The following is a 14,671-nucleotide window of genomic DNA, read 5'->3' as shown; positions in this document are numbered from 1 at the left end:
ATATTAGCAGCCCATTATGCATACTGATATGGCTGCTATAATTAAATAGAGAAAACTCGCATTAAGCGCCCCGGTTTTGATTTAAAGCACAAACCGCTGCAAAACTCGAAGTTAGCAGAGCATAATCCTGCAGTAGCTGCGCTAGCAAACTTCTCCCACCTCCGCTGCCAGCGCTGCCCTCCTAGGCTCTCTGTAACTGGGATGGCACCGGGCAGCCAAAGGCATGGAAACCCGGCAGCCAAGCACAGCCTGAAACCAAGGAGCAACAACAGCACTCGCCGTTGCCTCTTGCTTGGCCGGGGACAAGAGGGACAGAGGAGAAGAGGACAGAAGACCCCTGTTCCCCTCAGCTGAAGGCAACTAGAAATCTGTGCTGCCACAGTGTTAACTATCAGCTTTTTCTAATTTGCACCAAAACCATTGTCAAATAGCTTCTATTTTAAGTAATTTTTTTAACACCAAACAACTTATTGGTCCTACAGAGCCAACACGGGGAAACCCTCTGGAGTCTTGGCAACTGCAAGCTGGTACGTGAGCAATGCCTTCCCGTTTCCACCCAGGACAGCTACAAAGCGCTTGCAACAGAGGGAAAAATAAGAAGTTATTTGCAACAAATCTCCCGAGAACACAAACAAAAAAATGACATAAGAGAAAAAAACACCTTCTCTTTTCGTCTCACCCTAGACATGGTCTTGTTGTTGTTCAGTTCTCCCAGTATCTTTTTTTCTACCCTCCTTTTTCTTAAAGGGGAAAAGGGAAACCTGGAGACCTGTTTCAGCACCAGACAAACCCAAGAACAAAACCTCACGTGACCAGTCAGCTTTTAATGCAGTTAATGGTCCACAAACCACAGCCCAGGAGCTACCAGCTTAGAGGGTAATTAAATATTGCATTAAAAAAATGAAAGCACTTCTAAGTGGCAGTAGTAGCAGAAGGGTATTCCATATGGGAGGAGGATCATGGGGAAGATGTTCACGCTAAGCTTTGACTATTAATCTAAGCAGGTGGGATTCAGTTTTCAAGTCAAGGCAGCATCTCTTGCCACTCACCTGGGTCACATTTGTACTCTTACTTTTTAGTCTTCCACAGAATCACAGTATGGTCGGGGTTGGAAGGGACCTCTGTAGGTCACCCAGTCCAACCCCCTGCCGAAGCAGGGTCACCCAGAGCAGGCTGCACAGGACCTTGTCCAGGCAGGGCTTGAAGATCTCCAGAGAAAGAGACTCCACAACCTCCCTGGGCAGCCTGCTAGGTATAACAATACTTTTAATTTTTCTCTTTCTCCAGGTGATCATTATTATAGCATTTTGTATCTTAACTGGGTGCTTTTTTGCTTGTTTTATGTAACTTCTCCCATGGGGAGAAGGAAAAAGTCATATCGTCTATTCCCACAGGATGCCTCCCGTAGCTTGCTCAATTCGCAGGGACCGAATGGGAGAAGGAGTCATGTTCATTATAACTAGAACCAACCAGTTTAGCTTCCCAGTCTGCTCTAAAGCCCTCCACGGATAGGTCTGCACAGGTATGTCCTACATGTGGCCACACCAAAACCCCGCAGATTTAAACGCTCGCGCCTGGGTCACCATCGCGGATCCCCGACGTCTCCAACGGGGAAGTGAGCGCCGGCTGCGCACCACAAACCCCTCGGTCACCTCCTCCAGCCTGTCCCCGTCGCCTCGTCACCCCGCGGACACGAGGAGCCTGGCAGGCACAGCCGAGGCGACCGTATTTACCGGCCCAGTGGCCCTGCAAAGACCGAGCGGGCACTGGGACAGGCCGCCAGCCCAGCCAACGGCGGCGGCCAAACCACCCCAGCACCCAGCTCCAACCCGCCGTGCCGAGGCCGCGCGGTGGCAGCGGGAGAGCCCCAGGCCCGGCCGCTCGCGTCGAGGCCCAGCCCGCGGCCAGGCCTCGGGATGCCGGGCACCGGGCCGGGCCGCTCCCGCCTCACCTGCTTGTAGCGGGCGTACAGGTAGAGCAGCTGCTCCTTGCTGGCGGCGGGCAGCAGCGCCGGCAGCCGCGTCGCCGCCTGCTCGAACAGCTCGGCCAGGTCGCGGCCCGCTGGCCCCGTCCCCTCGGAGCCCGAGCTCCCCTCGCCGCCGCTCCCGGCCGCCGCCAGTAGGGGCGACGCCATGGCGGCCCGGGTCCGCCCGCCGCGCCGCTCCCCCTTTACGCCTCGGTACGCGCGGCCCGGCCCTCCCGGCGGGAAACGCGCGCCGCGCCCGAGAGTTCCGGATCCAAGCGCAGCACGTCGGCGCCCCTAAACTCGGCTAAACCCCCCTCCCGCGGGGGTTAAACGCCAACACCCGGCGGGGTGGTGGTGGGGGGGGGCTGCCTGCACCCGCACGCTTTTTATAGCGTTTGCCAAACGTGAGCCCGCACCCCAAGGTCCCCGCTGCCGCTGGAGGGCACCCGCGGGCCGCCCGCGGCTCCGCGCCGGGGAGGGAGGGACGGCGGTGCGGGGTGCCGGGGGGGCGGGCCCTCCCGGGGGTCCCGGCCAAGTCCAGGCGGGTTATATTTAGCTCGGTATCTACTTCGGGCGGAAAGTTCCGCCCCCCCTCCCCCCCCCCCGTGGCACAGCTGTCGAGTCTGTCTCCCTTCCCCGCCCCCGGGCTCAGCAAATGGCAGCGCGGGGTCCCCTCGGGGGAAGCCCTGACTCCTCGGACGGGCGAGGAGGGGGCGAGCTGGGGGTCGGCACCCTGGTTGGAGAGGTCCCCGTCCCGCTCCGGGCGCTCTCGCCTTCTCCCGGGCGTGAGGATGGGGATGAAGGAGCATCCCGTGTGTCCCCTCGCCGCGTCCCGGCCACTGTGGGCCCACGCGTGCAGCCCGGCAGAATCACAGAATCACGGGACGTTAGGGGTTGGCAGGGACCTCTGTGGGTCACCCAGTCCAACCCCCTGCCGAAGCAGGGTCACCCAGAGCAGGCTGCACAGCACCGCGTCCAGGCGGGGCTTGAATATCTCCAGAGAAGGAGACTCCACAACCTCCCTGGGCAGCCTGTGCCAGGGCTCCGTCACCCTCAGAGGGAAGAAGTTCTTCCTCGTGTTCAGACTGAACTTCCTGTGCTTCAGTTTGTGCCCGTTGCCCCTTGTCCTGTCGCTGGGCACCACTGAAAAGAGTCTGGCCCCGTCCTCCTGACACCCACCCTGCAGATATTTTTAAGCATTTCTAAGGTCCCCTCTCAGCCTTCTCTTCTCCAGGCTGAACAATCCCAGCTCCCTCAGCCTCCTCATAGGAGAGATGCTCCAGTCCCCTCATCATCCTCATAGCCCTGGACGTGCCTGGCGTCCCTCTGACTGCAGGAGCTGTGAGGGAAAAGACCCTTCCTCAGAGCCAGAAACACGCTGGCTTCTGTTCTCCCGCTCTCTTCGCAGCCTTGCTGGGTGCGAGGGGTTTTGCTTAGGTGGATAAAAGCCCCAACGCAACAAGCTGGAGCAACGCTGGAGCTCCTGAACTTGGCCCCACAGGGCCACCGCCTGTGCTGCTGGGCCACCAGCCACGGCAACTTCCCCGTCCCCAGCCTGTGTGTAAGAGAAGAGGGTCAGGGTCCCCATCCCCAGGCTGAGCATACAAGAAGGGGCTCAGGGTCCCCATCCCTGAACTGTGCGTATGAGAAGGGGGTCAGGGTCCTCGTCCCTGGGCTGTGCGTACAAGAAGGGGGTCAGGGTCCAGCCATGGGGCCATAGCTACGCCATAGCCCTGCACAGAGCAGGAGGGGACCCCCGCATCTCAGCCTGCGTGGGAAGAGTGCTGGGGCCCCGGTCTCTGCTCAATACCAGAGCGGAGGTGAGCCTGACTGTGCTGGAGCCGGGAGCGTGCCTGCAAGTGCCCGCTCTGCCCGGGGCTGCCTGCCGAGGAGACCGAGGGTACCCCGCAAGCGGGTCTGTGACCCCCACAGCCTCCCTGCTTGCGCAGCGGGGATGAAGCCCCCATTTGAACCGGGAGCGGGGGGAAAGATGGAAACAGCTTGGCTCTGCTGCTTGCAAATAAAAAATAGTAGCTCCTCTCCAGTGCGTGATTAACACCCAGCCTCATAAACACACCGCAATGTTTACAGCAAACTCTTCCTCCCCGCCGCTCTCCACCAGAAGCCGATGGGCTCCATCCAGCCGGCTACGTCCCCCCGAGCAGCCCCGCTCGCCGTGGGGAAGCATCGTCGGGTCCGAGCCTGCCGGCGTTCAGTGGGGAATGGGCACAGGGGCAGGCTGGCAGGATGAGACCCTCTTCGAATCGCTTGGAAAAAGTACTTGCGGCAAATTAACTGGAGCGCACAGCCTCCGCACGCTCTCCGGCTTGTCTCCATGGTGAGAGAGGCCTCGCTACCTTGCTGGGTTTCTTTGCTAGAGCACTTACGGCTCCTACTAGGTCTCTCTCACTTTTTCCTTGCCTTTTTTTTAGAGAGCAACTGCACTGAGGGCCTGATCCTCCCTTCCACCCCCTCGCTGTGGCAGGCGTGGGAGCGGGTTTGATGCAAGGCACCCGTGGAGGCTTCAGGAGCCTGGCGTGAAAACGCTGCGGAGGGGGATGCTGGGCTCAGACACGCTGCGCCTGCTCGGTGGGATGACGTTGATTTGGTTGCGGGGCCCCGGCAGCCTGGGAGAGGGCAGGACCGGGGCTTGGGGGACACCGGTGCCGACGTCCTTGTGCCGGATGCACCAGCCACCTCATGCAAACATCAAGCAGCACAGAGCTGGGAGATCCCCAGTCATCCCAGTATGAGCTGGGCTAAATTTGGCCCATTCTCCCAGCCCCTGGCTGCAGAGTGCACAAAGCCCGAAGCGTTACGGGCACTGAGCAGTAAAGAAAATCACGCAGGGCCCTTGCCCGAGCTGTGCGTGTGGGCCAGCCCCACGTCCCGCGCTGGGATTGCCGAAGCACAATAACAGGCTGTGACCAGCAGTGCCGAGCAGGGAAAAAATATCTCTGTATGATTATCGTATCCATCCTCTGATCAGCCTGGAGACCTGTCGTTGTCCCTCTGCAGAGGGACAAAACCCTGGCCAGCCTGGAAGGAACATCTGAAGGGATCCCTGAGATCTAAGCTATGATTACATTTCTTTTTTCCCCAACAACAAAAGGAGAAAGAGGCAATTAAGGGCTGGCTTGTTTGCGGCCTTGGATTTTACTGCAGGGACACCTCTCTTCGGAGGGGGAGCATGCTGCAGGCTGGGGACACGCCTGCCTTCCCGAGGGCGAGGGGCAAGGGGAGCAGGGGGACCTCGGCCATGTCAGCTTTGCCACACATCCCCGCAGGGCACCACCAAGCCCCCCCAAAGCCGGGGACCCCTGGACTGGGCCAGGCTTTCCCTGCTGAGGAAGCCTGGAGCTACACGGGTGGCAGCTGCCCACCAAACCCTCCTCTTGGCAAGGCATGAGGCTGGTGGCTGAGAGCTTTTCTGCTGGCCCAAAGATCGCCAAGTCCCCACTGCGAAAAACCAAGCGGTGGTGCGAGTGCCTGGCAGGCAGCACGCCGGTGCGATGCTGCGGGCTCCTTGCTTTGTCCCACCCTCTCTTCCACGGTGCTACCACCTCTCGCATCTATTCAGGTCCCACACCAAGCATGTCCTTTCAACATGTATTTTTTAACATGTATTACTACAATCATCAAGAGAATCACGGCCAGCAGGTCGAGAGAGGTGATTCTGCCCCTCTACTCTGCTCTGGTGAGACCTCACCTGGAGTACTGCATTCAGCTCTGGAGCCCTCAGCACAAGAAGGACATGGAACTGTTGGAGTGGGTCCAAAGGAGGGCTACAAAAATGATCCGAGGGCTGGAGCACCTCTCATACGAGGACAGGCTGAGGGAGTTGGGGCTGTTCAGCCTGGAGAAGAGAAGGCTGCGAGGGGACCTGATTGCAGCCTTTCAGTACTTAAAGGGAGCCTATAGGAAAGATGGGGACAATCTTTTTAGTAGAGACAGCAGTGACAGGACGAGGGGTAATGGTTTTAAACTAAAACAGGGTAGGTTTAGGCTGGATATAAGGAAGAAATTCTTTACAGTGAGGGTGGTGAAACACTGGAACGGGTTGCCCAGAGAGGTAGTGGAGGCCCCATCCCTGGAAACATTCAAGACCAGGTTGGACAGGGCTCTGAGCAACCTGATCTAGTTAGGGGTGTCCCTGCTCGCTGCGGGGGGGTTGGACTAGATGACCTCTAGGGGTCCCTTCCAACCCAAAACTTTCTATGATTCTATGATTCTATACACGTGATACATGTGACGGCACCTGGCTCGCCTTCTCCTCTGCAGTGGGAGAGGTAAGAGGGGAGACGACCACCGACCGCTGCCCCTCTACTCCATGTGCTCACCGCTTGAGGAGAGAGATGAAAAAAAACCTTCTCATTTTTCACCCTCTGCAAGTGTCCCCTGTTAGCAAGGCAGAGCAAATGCACACCCTGCTCAATATTTTGGGGAGCTGGTGGATGCCTCAGCAGCCAGGAGCCCACGGCATGGCTGCGAGAGCCATGCCCCCCCATCCCTGACAAGAGGGGTGATTTCCATGAAACGGAAATGGAGTCACAGGCAACGGGAAACCAAAACTCAACGCCGGCCAGGGAAAAAGCTGAACAAAGGGCCAAGGTCTCTGCCCCAGCACGAGCAAGGTTTCCCTCGCGTGCATCACCTCTGCAGAGTTCGGCTTCGTTACATGTTACCTGCGTTCATTATAGCTCCAAGGCTGTGTGTTTGTGTATGATAAAGGGGAGCGGGGAGAAAAGCATGTAATTAGCTCATCCATCATATAGGTTTTTTAGATATCAATAAAACATAGATTCCCTCCTTCCATAAATCCCCGTGCCGCGGTGAATACAAATCAGTAGATGCGATGGAAAAGGGACACATCAGCCCCTCAGCAGTGCATAAATCTCCCCTCTCCCCAGCACGTCATTAAACCTCGGAAATGCTGACGGAAAATCTCCTCTGCCGGGGGCCAAGCGCGGCTCCCCAGGTGTGCCCGAAGCCTTGCCGGGCCGGTGTCAGCAGCGGCGTGGTTGCAACACCGCAGCTGGCCGGCGGCTCAAAGGTTGCAGCCGGAGCTGTGCAAACAGTGGCTCTCTCCGAGGGGCGAGGTGTCTCACCGCGAAGTCTTCTCGGTTTCGGGCAGTCAGCTGAAATTTCATACGGTGTTTTTTTAAATTCAAATGAAAAACATAAGAAGTTTCAGTTTTGTTTGACCTAAGGTGTTTTGTTTGGTGTGAAACAGACACAAAAATCTTCATTTCTGTTTCACTTTATTCAACCTCCAGCTCCGTCTATCCTTCTTCCCATCTTTTTTCAATGCATGTGCAAAGACCGCAGCAGAGCCGTTAGTTTTGGAAAAAAACCCTAGGTGTTGTTCACTGAAAAAGACAAAACAAAAAGTCACTTCTTAAGGTTTATTTTTTTTTCACCTGAGCTGGTGATGAAATTTAACTCACTTTTGGATCTTTCAGTTCCCTTGAAACTGTGTGGAGAAGACAGAGACAAGGCGGTCAGCAGGAAAGCCCGGCTGAGGTTCGGCTGCTGCAGGGCTGCTGCCTCCGCGCTCTCCCACCACTTGCCAGCTCCCTCTTGTCTCACGTCTCCACGCGGCAGCAGGCAGAGAGTAACAGCTCCGTTTGTCACTGCCCTGTCACCGCAAGGCCACAGACGTCCCTCATTTTGCTCTCCAGCTCCCCCAGGAAGGTCACAGAATCACAATCCCAGCATGGCAGGGGTTGGAAAGGACCTCTGTGGGTCACCCAGTCCAACCCCCTCCCAAAGCAGGGTCACTCAGAGCAGGCTGCACAGGACCTTGTCCAGGCGGGGCTTGAATATCTCCAGAGAAGGAGACTCCACAACCTCCCTGGGCAGCCTGGGCCAGGGCTCCGTCACCCTCAGAGGGAAGAAGTTCTTCCTCATGTTCAGCTGGAACTTCCTCTGCTTCAGTTTGTGCCCATTGCCCCTTGTCCTGTCACTGGGCACCACTGAAAAGAGTCTGGCCCCGTCCTCCTGACACCCACCCTGCAGATATTTTTAAGCATTTCTAAGGTCCCCTCTCAGCCTTCTCTTCTCGAGGCTGAACAAGCCCAGCTCCCTCAGCCTCTCCTCGTAGGAGAAATGCTCCAGTGCCCTCATCATCCTCATAGCCCTTTGAATCCCACTGGTAGCCGGCTCCCAGATCCCCTGGCAGCTCCCCGGCCACGGTGGCTGATGGCACCCCGGTTCCAACCTGCCTGGCACGCACCAAAGATCTCACAGCCAGGAGACGTAGACCGTGGTGTTGGCACGAAGCGCCTGGCAGTGACCTGCCTGGGATGCTGCCCTCACCTGAAGCCCACCTGGGTTACCCGGGGCCATTGGTAGCATTTCTCCCCACCTTGGACCCACTGTCTGTCCCTGCACAGCCCCGGGGCGATCGCCTGTCCTGCCCACGGAGGTGAGCACCAGCTGATGTGTTCAACGAGCTCTCCTTACTGGGGAGCATAAAATCATGGAATGCTTTGGGTTGGAAGGGACCTTTAAAGGCCAGCTAGCCCAGCTTCCCTGCCGTGAGCAGGGACATCTTCAACTGGATCAGGTTGCTCAGAGCCCCATCCAACCTGGCCTGGAATGTTTTCAGGGATGGGACATTGACCAGCTCTCTAGGCAACCTGTGCCAGTGTTTCACCACCCTCATTGTAAAAAGTTTCTTCCTTATATCTAGTCTAAATCTCCCCTCTTTTAGTTTAAAGCCATTACCCCTTGTCGTATCGTGACAGGCCCTGCTAAAAAGTCTGTCCCCATCTTTCTTACAAGCCCCCTTTAAGCACTGGAAGGCCACAACAAGGTCTCTCCGGAGCATTCTCTTCTCCAGGCTGAACAATCCCAACTCTCCCAGCCTGGCCTCATAGGAGAAACATCCCGCATCCCTCCCCAGACCCTCCGTACTGGGGGCTACTCCCCACCCTGCATCCCTCCCCGACACCCTCCCCTGAGCACCGCCTGTGGACAAGCTCCACCAAAGAGGGGACACAGCTCTGGAAAAGCCTTTCCTGAACCCTTCCCCGCTCCGACGCGGGCTCCGCTCTCCGGCAGAGAGGAGCCATGGAAGGCAGTGCCTGTAACTGCCGCTGTCAGCAGCAACCATTGTGGCTCTGCCGTTAGGAATGGCTCCAGCCTGGCTTTTACTCACAGATTTCCCTCACGTGACGCTACAAGTCGTGCAAGGAGAAACCTGCACCATCCAAAAGCAAATTGCACCTTCCAGTCCAGTGGAAGGAGATTTATAGCTTGTTTTGGCCGTAAAACAGAGCGGGAAGGGTGCGGGTGGAAGGTCAGTGTGTCCTAGCGGGGCAGGCCGGTGCGGTTGGGAGGAAGGGGACACCCGCGTCCCCTCCACATCGCCCCGCTGGGGGTGAGCCCGGGCGTCAGAGCCCCTGCCCCTGTGGTCCTGTGTACGAGGGAAGGGTTTTAGCCTAATTCCTGCCGGAGGTATGATAAAACCATGGCAACGTCTGGAGCCAGGGAGGAACTGGAGAAGATGGAGGTCTCAGATGTAGAGACGACCCTTGCCAAATCTGCTGATATTGATCAGAGGCACTGAGAAACACCGGGGGACTTTCCGCTTACGTGCTGCTTGCAGCACCGGGACGAATTTCTACCTCGAGGACAAAGCGGGGTTGTGTCCGATCAGTGACTGCCACCGGAGAGCAGAGCTGTTGCTTTCTGAGCAGCTGGCTGGGAGCAGATGTGGGGTCCCCAGCACGAACTCAGACCAGCCGCTCCCCACCCAGCTGCCGTGCCACCTCTCGCTCTCTGCCCTGGTGGCACAAGGACCTTTGGGATGTGTCCCCACTCGATTTAAATGCTTCTTTCCAATCTGATGCCTGTCCATCTGAGGTGGCAGGACCTGGAGATGTGGTTACGGCACCTACAGATGGTTCACGCTCATTCCCTGTTGCATAAGGTGAACGCAGCCTGGAAACACACAATCCCTACCAGGCCAAGCAAGACCCTCTGTGGAGAAACAGCCCAACCAAGCGCTGTCCCAGGAGACCACCAAATGGACAAGGTTCGTTCCTTGAAATGCACTGTGGGCATCATCAGGACTTGACCACCCCAAGGGTGCTCATGGTGCAGGGCTCGGCAGCAAGGCTTGGAGCTCACGCCAGGCAGGGTCAAGCCGGGTTTGGCAGGAGCAGCTGTTGTTTTCCTAACACGGCCCTTGCAAATAGGAAGCCTGGGGCCTTTTTTTTTGCACTTTGATAAGGTCCAGAGGTTGCTAAAAAGCCCTCAAAGCTACAACAGGATTTCAAAAAATTCCCAGAAAATCCAGCCAGCTTTGGACATGGGGTGCATTAAGAGGAGTGTGGCCAGCAGTTTGAGGGAGGTTCTCCTCCCCCTCTACTCTGCCCTGGTGAGGCCCTGTCTGGAGTCCTGTGTCCAGTTCTGGGCTCCCCAGTTTAAGAAAGATGAGGAGCTACTGGAGAGAGTCCAGTGGAGGGCTACGAGGATGAGGAGGGGACTGGAGCATCTCTCCTACGAGGAGGCTGAGGGAGCTGGGCTTGTTCAGCCTGGAGAAGAGAAGGCTGAGAGGGGACCTTAGATGCTTATAAATATCTGCAGGGTGGGTGTCAGGAGGATGGGGCCAAACTCTTTTCAGTGGTGCCCAGCGACAGGACAAGGGGCAATGGGCACAACCTGAAGCAGAGGAAGTTCCAGCTGAAGATGAGGAAGAACTTCTTCCCTCTGAGGGTGACAGAGCCCTGGCCCAGGCTGCCCAGGGAGGTTGTGGAGTCTCCTTCTCTGGAGATATTCAAGCCCCGCCTGGACGCGGTGCTGTGCAGCCTGCTCTGGGTGACCCTGCTTCGGCAGGGGGTTGGACTGGGTGAACCACAGAGGTCCCTTCCAACCCCTGCCATGCTGTGATTCTGTGATTCTGTGATTCTGTGACTCCAGCGTGACAGTGGCGTTGGCTGTGCGAGGTGGCAGCAGCGGCTCCAGGGACACTGTTTCTTGTCCCAGGTCACCTCCATTCCCGCTGTTCGTGGGGTGCTGCTCCCCTTCCTTCGCCCCCCTCGTGTAGTATACCCCCCCAGGAAGGAGCAGCAGCCAGGGTGGCGAGGAGGAGGCGAGCGAGGTTGAGGTAGACAGGACGGGGACGGTCCCAAGGCTGCCTGGCACTGTACCAGCCCCTGTCCTCTGGAAAACATCTCGAAGGGATGGGGGTCCATCCTGCCCCACGGCGCTGCAGGGCGATGCCACGGATGCAGAGAGGTGCCGGGGGACGTGGATCCTGCGCTCCCCCAGCTGCAACTGGCGAGGAGGGGGATTGAGCAGCAAGGCCGTCCGGGGACGGAGCAGGGAGGGCAGAGGCTGGCCCTGGGACTCTCCTGGAAGCAGCCCAGGCAGCTCCGCGGCTCAGAGGAAGCGGCTCTTGTTTCTTCTCTAATTTTAGACCTTTTCGGGGTGTTGGGTTTTCTTAGCCACCGGTCAGCTGCCGGTCTCCTCGCACAAAGCAAGCGCGCATAAATTGAAGCAGACACGTACGTATATGTGTTGGAAACGGTCCATGAGCAATCACTTACACGCCAGCGAAGGGCGTGAAACCCCCCCCATCTGCTCCCAGTTGTAAGCCAGCGCGGCTCCCCGGGGCTCATCCCCATGGCGTTGGGGGACATCGCACCCCTCACAGCTCACCAGCTGGGCTGGGGGCACCCGGGCAGGGGCACCTTGACCTAAACTCTTTTGGCAGATGTTTTTTTTCCTATTCCCCAGCTGGGTTTCTAGGCAGGACCCCCCTGTGATCCCAAGCAAAGTGGAGGGGATGTGTGCAGTGAGTGCATACGTCGGCCGTGAGTCAGCCCGGAAAGGTCAGCCTGCTTGGGGGTGTCCCCGAAGAGGGGAACTGCTGCCGCTTCGGCTTTTCTCTCCGTGTTTCTGCATCCCTACGCGTGTCGGTAGCAATCGTGCCTCTACACGCAGGCTTGGAGCCAGGGGTATGTTGTTGCCCGGCCTCTGGATTTTTAAGGTCAGGCACGTTGAGGCTGGCTGAGCAATGCGTGGGTCAAATCCTGCCATGGAGAGCGCAGGGGAGGAGATACACAAGCCCGGTATGGCTTGGGTACTGCCCACAGAACCACATGCCCATGAGCTGGCAGCTGGGGACAGGGCTGCCCCATCCCCGTCCCCACCACGGCACGGGGCTGGCCGCTAGGGATCGAATCCTTAACCCATCTCCGTGACGGGCTCAGGTCTCCGTGGATGAGATTTGGCCGGTGGGTGAAGCGACCCACCCGCAGCCAAGGCGGAGGGAGGCATGGCCCCTCCTGGCTCCCACTGAAACCAGGATGAAGGCGTCATCTTACTCTGCTCGGGAGAGCCGCGGGAGGTCACGGCTGCTGGGATAGGGCTTGGAAGAGCCTGGATGGGTGTGGACATCCCTGCCACTGGAATCAGGCCCACACAGTGCATTCTTCTTGCCTGGAAGGCACTGCTCCTCCCGGCTTAAAAAACCTGCTGCAGGCAGCTTGTCTGGGCGTATAAACATCCTAAAAATTCCCAGTGGATCGGGCTGCGCCGCTCCTGGTCTGACTCTGTGCACTGCCTCTGCCCTGGGGAGAGACCCCCCAGCTCCCGATGCTCCTAATCACCCCCTTGTCCCCCACCGGTACCCGGCGGGGAGGGAGAATGTATGAAAAATCGATAGCTTCAGCACTAGCTGCCAGAGGATTCGTGCGTTTTGCACCGCTGTCTCTGGGAAATCCAATATATTGATCGCCTTTCTCAAGACCGCTATCGACGAAGCAGATAATGGGAGCGTCCGGGGCTGGCTGGCGGATGCCGAGAGTGTCCGAAGCCCAGGGCTGTTGCTCTATTGATGCTGGCAGACAGGACAGCATCTCCTGGTGCGATTTACTAAATTCCCTCGTCGTTCCACGCCAAGCTCGCCCCTGGGCTGCTTTTACTCCCCTATTTATTTATTTATTCCCTTCCCCTCTTTCCAAGCGGCAGCAGCGAAGCCCCTGCTCATCCCTTGGGAACCAGACTCATGGCCCGGGCAGGGCAGCGGAGGATGCAGGGAGCAGCCATCGCCCTGCGCGATGCCCACGCCGCCTCTGCGTAGCCGCTTCGCCGCGCCGAGGTTGGGGACACGCCGCTGCTCCCGGCCCCCCGCGCTCAGGCATGATTTCTTCTGGTTTCAATGGAGGGGACATGAATTTACCCGACGCTGACCCACCCCGTGGTCCAGGCTCAGCCCGTCCTGCTCCATGCATGTGGCCAAGGAGGGTCGTGCTGTTAAAGCATCCCCTTCCACGACAAACCAAGCTCCTAAATATCCAGGCGTCCTAAAAGCCATCTGGCTGGGGAGGAGGTGGGAAGAGGGTGTAGGAACGGTTGTCTGTGGGTGTCCTGCATTGTCTCCTGCTATGGAAAACCCTCCTCTGCCTGATTTTATGAAAGCCATTAAAGAAAATTTTCCCTCCGCAAGACTCTTTTTCTTAAGCCTCTTTTGAAGACTCCTTCTCCCCAGCAATGCAGGATCTTTAAAACTATAATTATTTCTTTTTAAAAAAAACACCCCACCATGCTATTTATAAATTATTCTATATGCTCTCAACAAAGCAAGTGCCAGACTGCACTGGCGGAAAGCCCACTCCCGGGCTCGGTTTAAAAATGCAAATAATGTTGCTGCTTTTATTTTTTCCTAGCTACAACAGCACGGGGGAAAATCACCATGCGAACTCTTCCCTGGAATAAAGCGAGGGATGAGGGGAGCGCGGCAGCCTGCTGCAAGTGAGGCACGGGCATCGGGATCCAGACCTGAGGCACGGGGACCGGGATCGGCTGGGATCGGCATCCCTCCTCGCCTGGGATCAGCATCCCTTCTAGTCTGGGATCAGCATCCCTGCTGGGCTGGGTTTGGCATCCCTCCTGGGCTGGGATCAGCATCCTTTCCGGGCTGGGATCAGCATCCCTTCTAGGCTGGGATCAGCATCCCTCTTGGGCTGGGATCAGCATCCCTCCTAGGCTGGGATCGGCATCCCCTCTAGGCTGGGATCGGCATCCCTCCTAGGCTGGGATCGGCATCCCTCCTAGACTGGGATCGGCATCCCTCCTGGGCTGGGATCAGGATCCCCGCTGGGCTGGGATCGGCATCCCTCCTGGGCTGGGATCGGCATCCCTCCTGGTCTGGGATGTGCTGCCCGCGTTCACCTTCCTGGCCTCCAGCCCCTGGATGCGCAGAGCTGCGAGTTTTTGAAACGTTTTGCGGAGCCGGGAAGCCTCGAGTCCCAGCAGAGCCGCGAGACGCTGTCACGACGCCAGGTGCGGTCCCAAAGTGCGCCCGATAATGGGAGGCCCGGTTTTGCCAATCAGATATTTACACAGAGCTGTTGCTAACGAGCGCGGCAATGGTGAACCAGGAGCCCACTCCCCTGTTCTCCTCTGTATTTGTTTAAAACCAATGCAAGCAAATAAACAGCATTTATCGGTGGGTAAAAACCCTCTGCGGGGCGAAGGGAAGGGGGGATCGCTGGTTCTGACCAGCGGCTGGATTTGCAAGCTGCCATCTCAGCGGATATTCGGTGACCGTACGTCGCAGCGCGCATTTCACGCGATGCATCCAGCAAATAATAAAGGGGATATTTATTTCTTCATCTTCATTATTTCGCTCTCCTCCCCCACGCTGCCCGTTATCTCTGGAAGCCCGATGGTCTTCAAAGGCTGGAAGCC

The 14,671-nt window shown here is 57.7% G+C and overlaps 1 protein-coding gene across 1 annotated transcript in view; it reads right to left on the bottom strand.

The window, feature by feature from the left end:
- The window catches only part of ACBD6 (acyl-CoA binding domain containing 6), a 91,294-nt gene extending 89,124 nt beyond the window's left edge, over nucleotides 1–2,170 (bottom strand). The window contains exon 1 of the mRNA XM_075422521.1: nucleotides 1,952–2,170. Coding sequence (XP_075278636.1) covers nucleotides 1,952–2,134 — 183 coding nt within the window. The 5' untranslated portion in view covers nucleotides 2,135–2,170. The remainder of the gene's footprint in view (nucleotides 1–1,951) is intronic.
- Nucleotides 2,171–14,671: the final 12,501 nt, after the last annotated feature.

Source organism: Opisthocomus hoazin, chromosome 6, assembly GCF_030867145.1.
Source record: "Opisthocomus hoazin isolate bOpiHoa1 chromosome 6, bOpiHoa1.hap1, whole genome shotgun sequence".
Lineage (NCBI taxonomy): Eukaryota > Metazoa > Chordata > Aves > Opisthocomiformes > Opisthocomidae > Opisthocomus > Opisthocomus hoazin.
The sequence above is the reverse complement of the archived record's forward strand: the minus strand, read 5'-3'. Positions and strand labels throughout refer to the sequence as shown.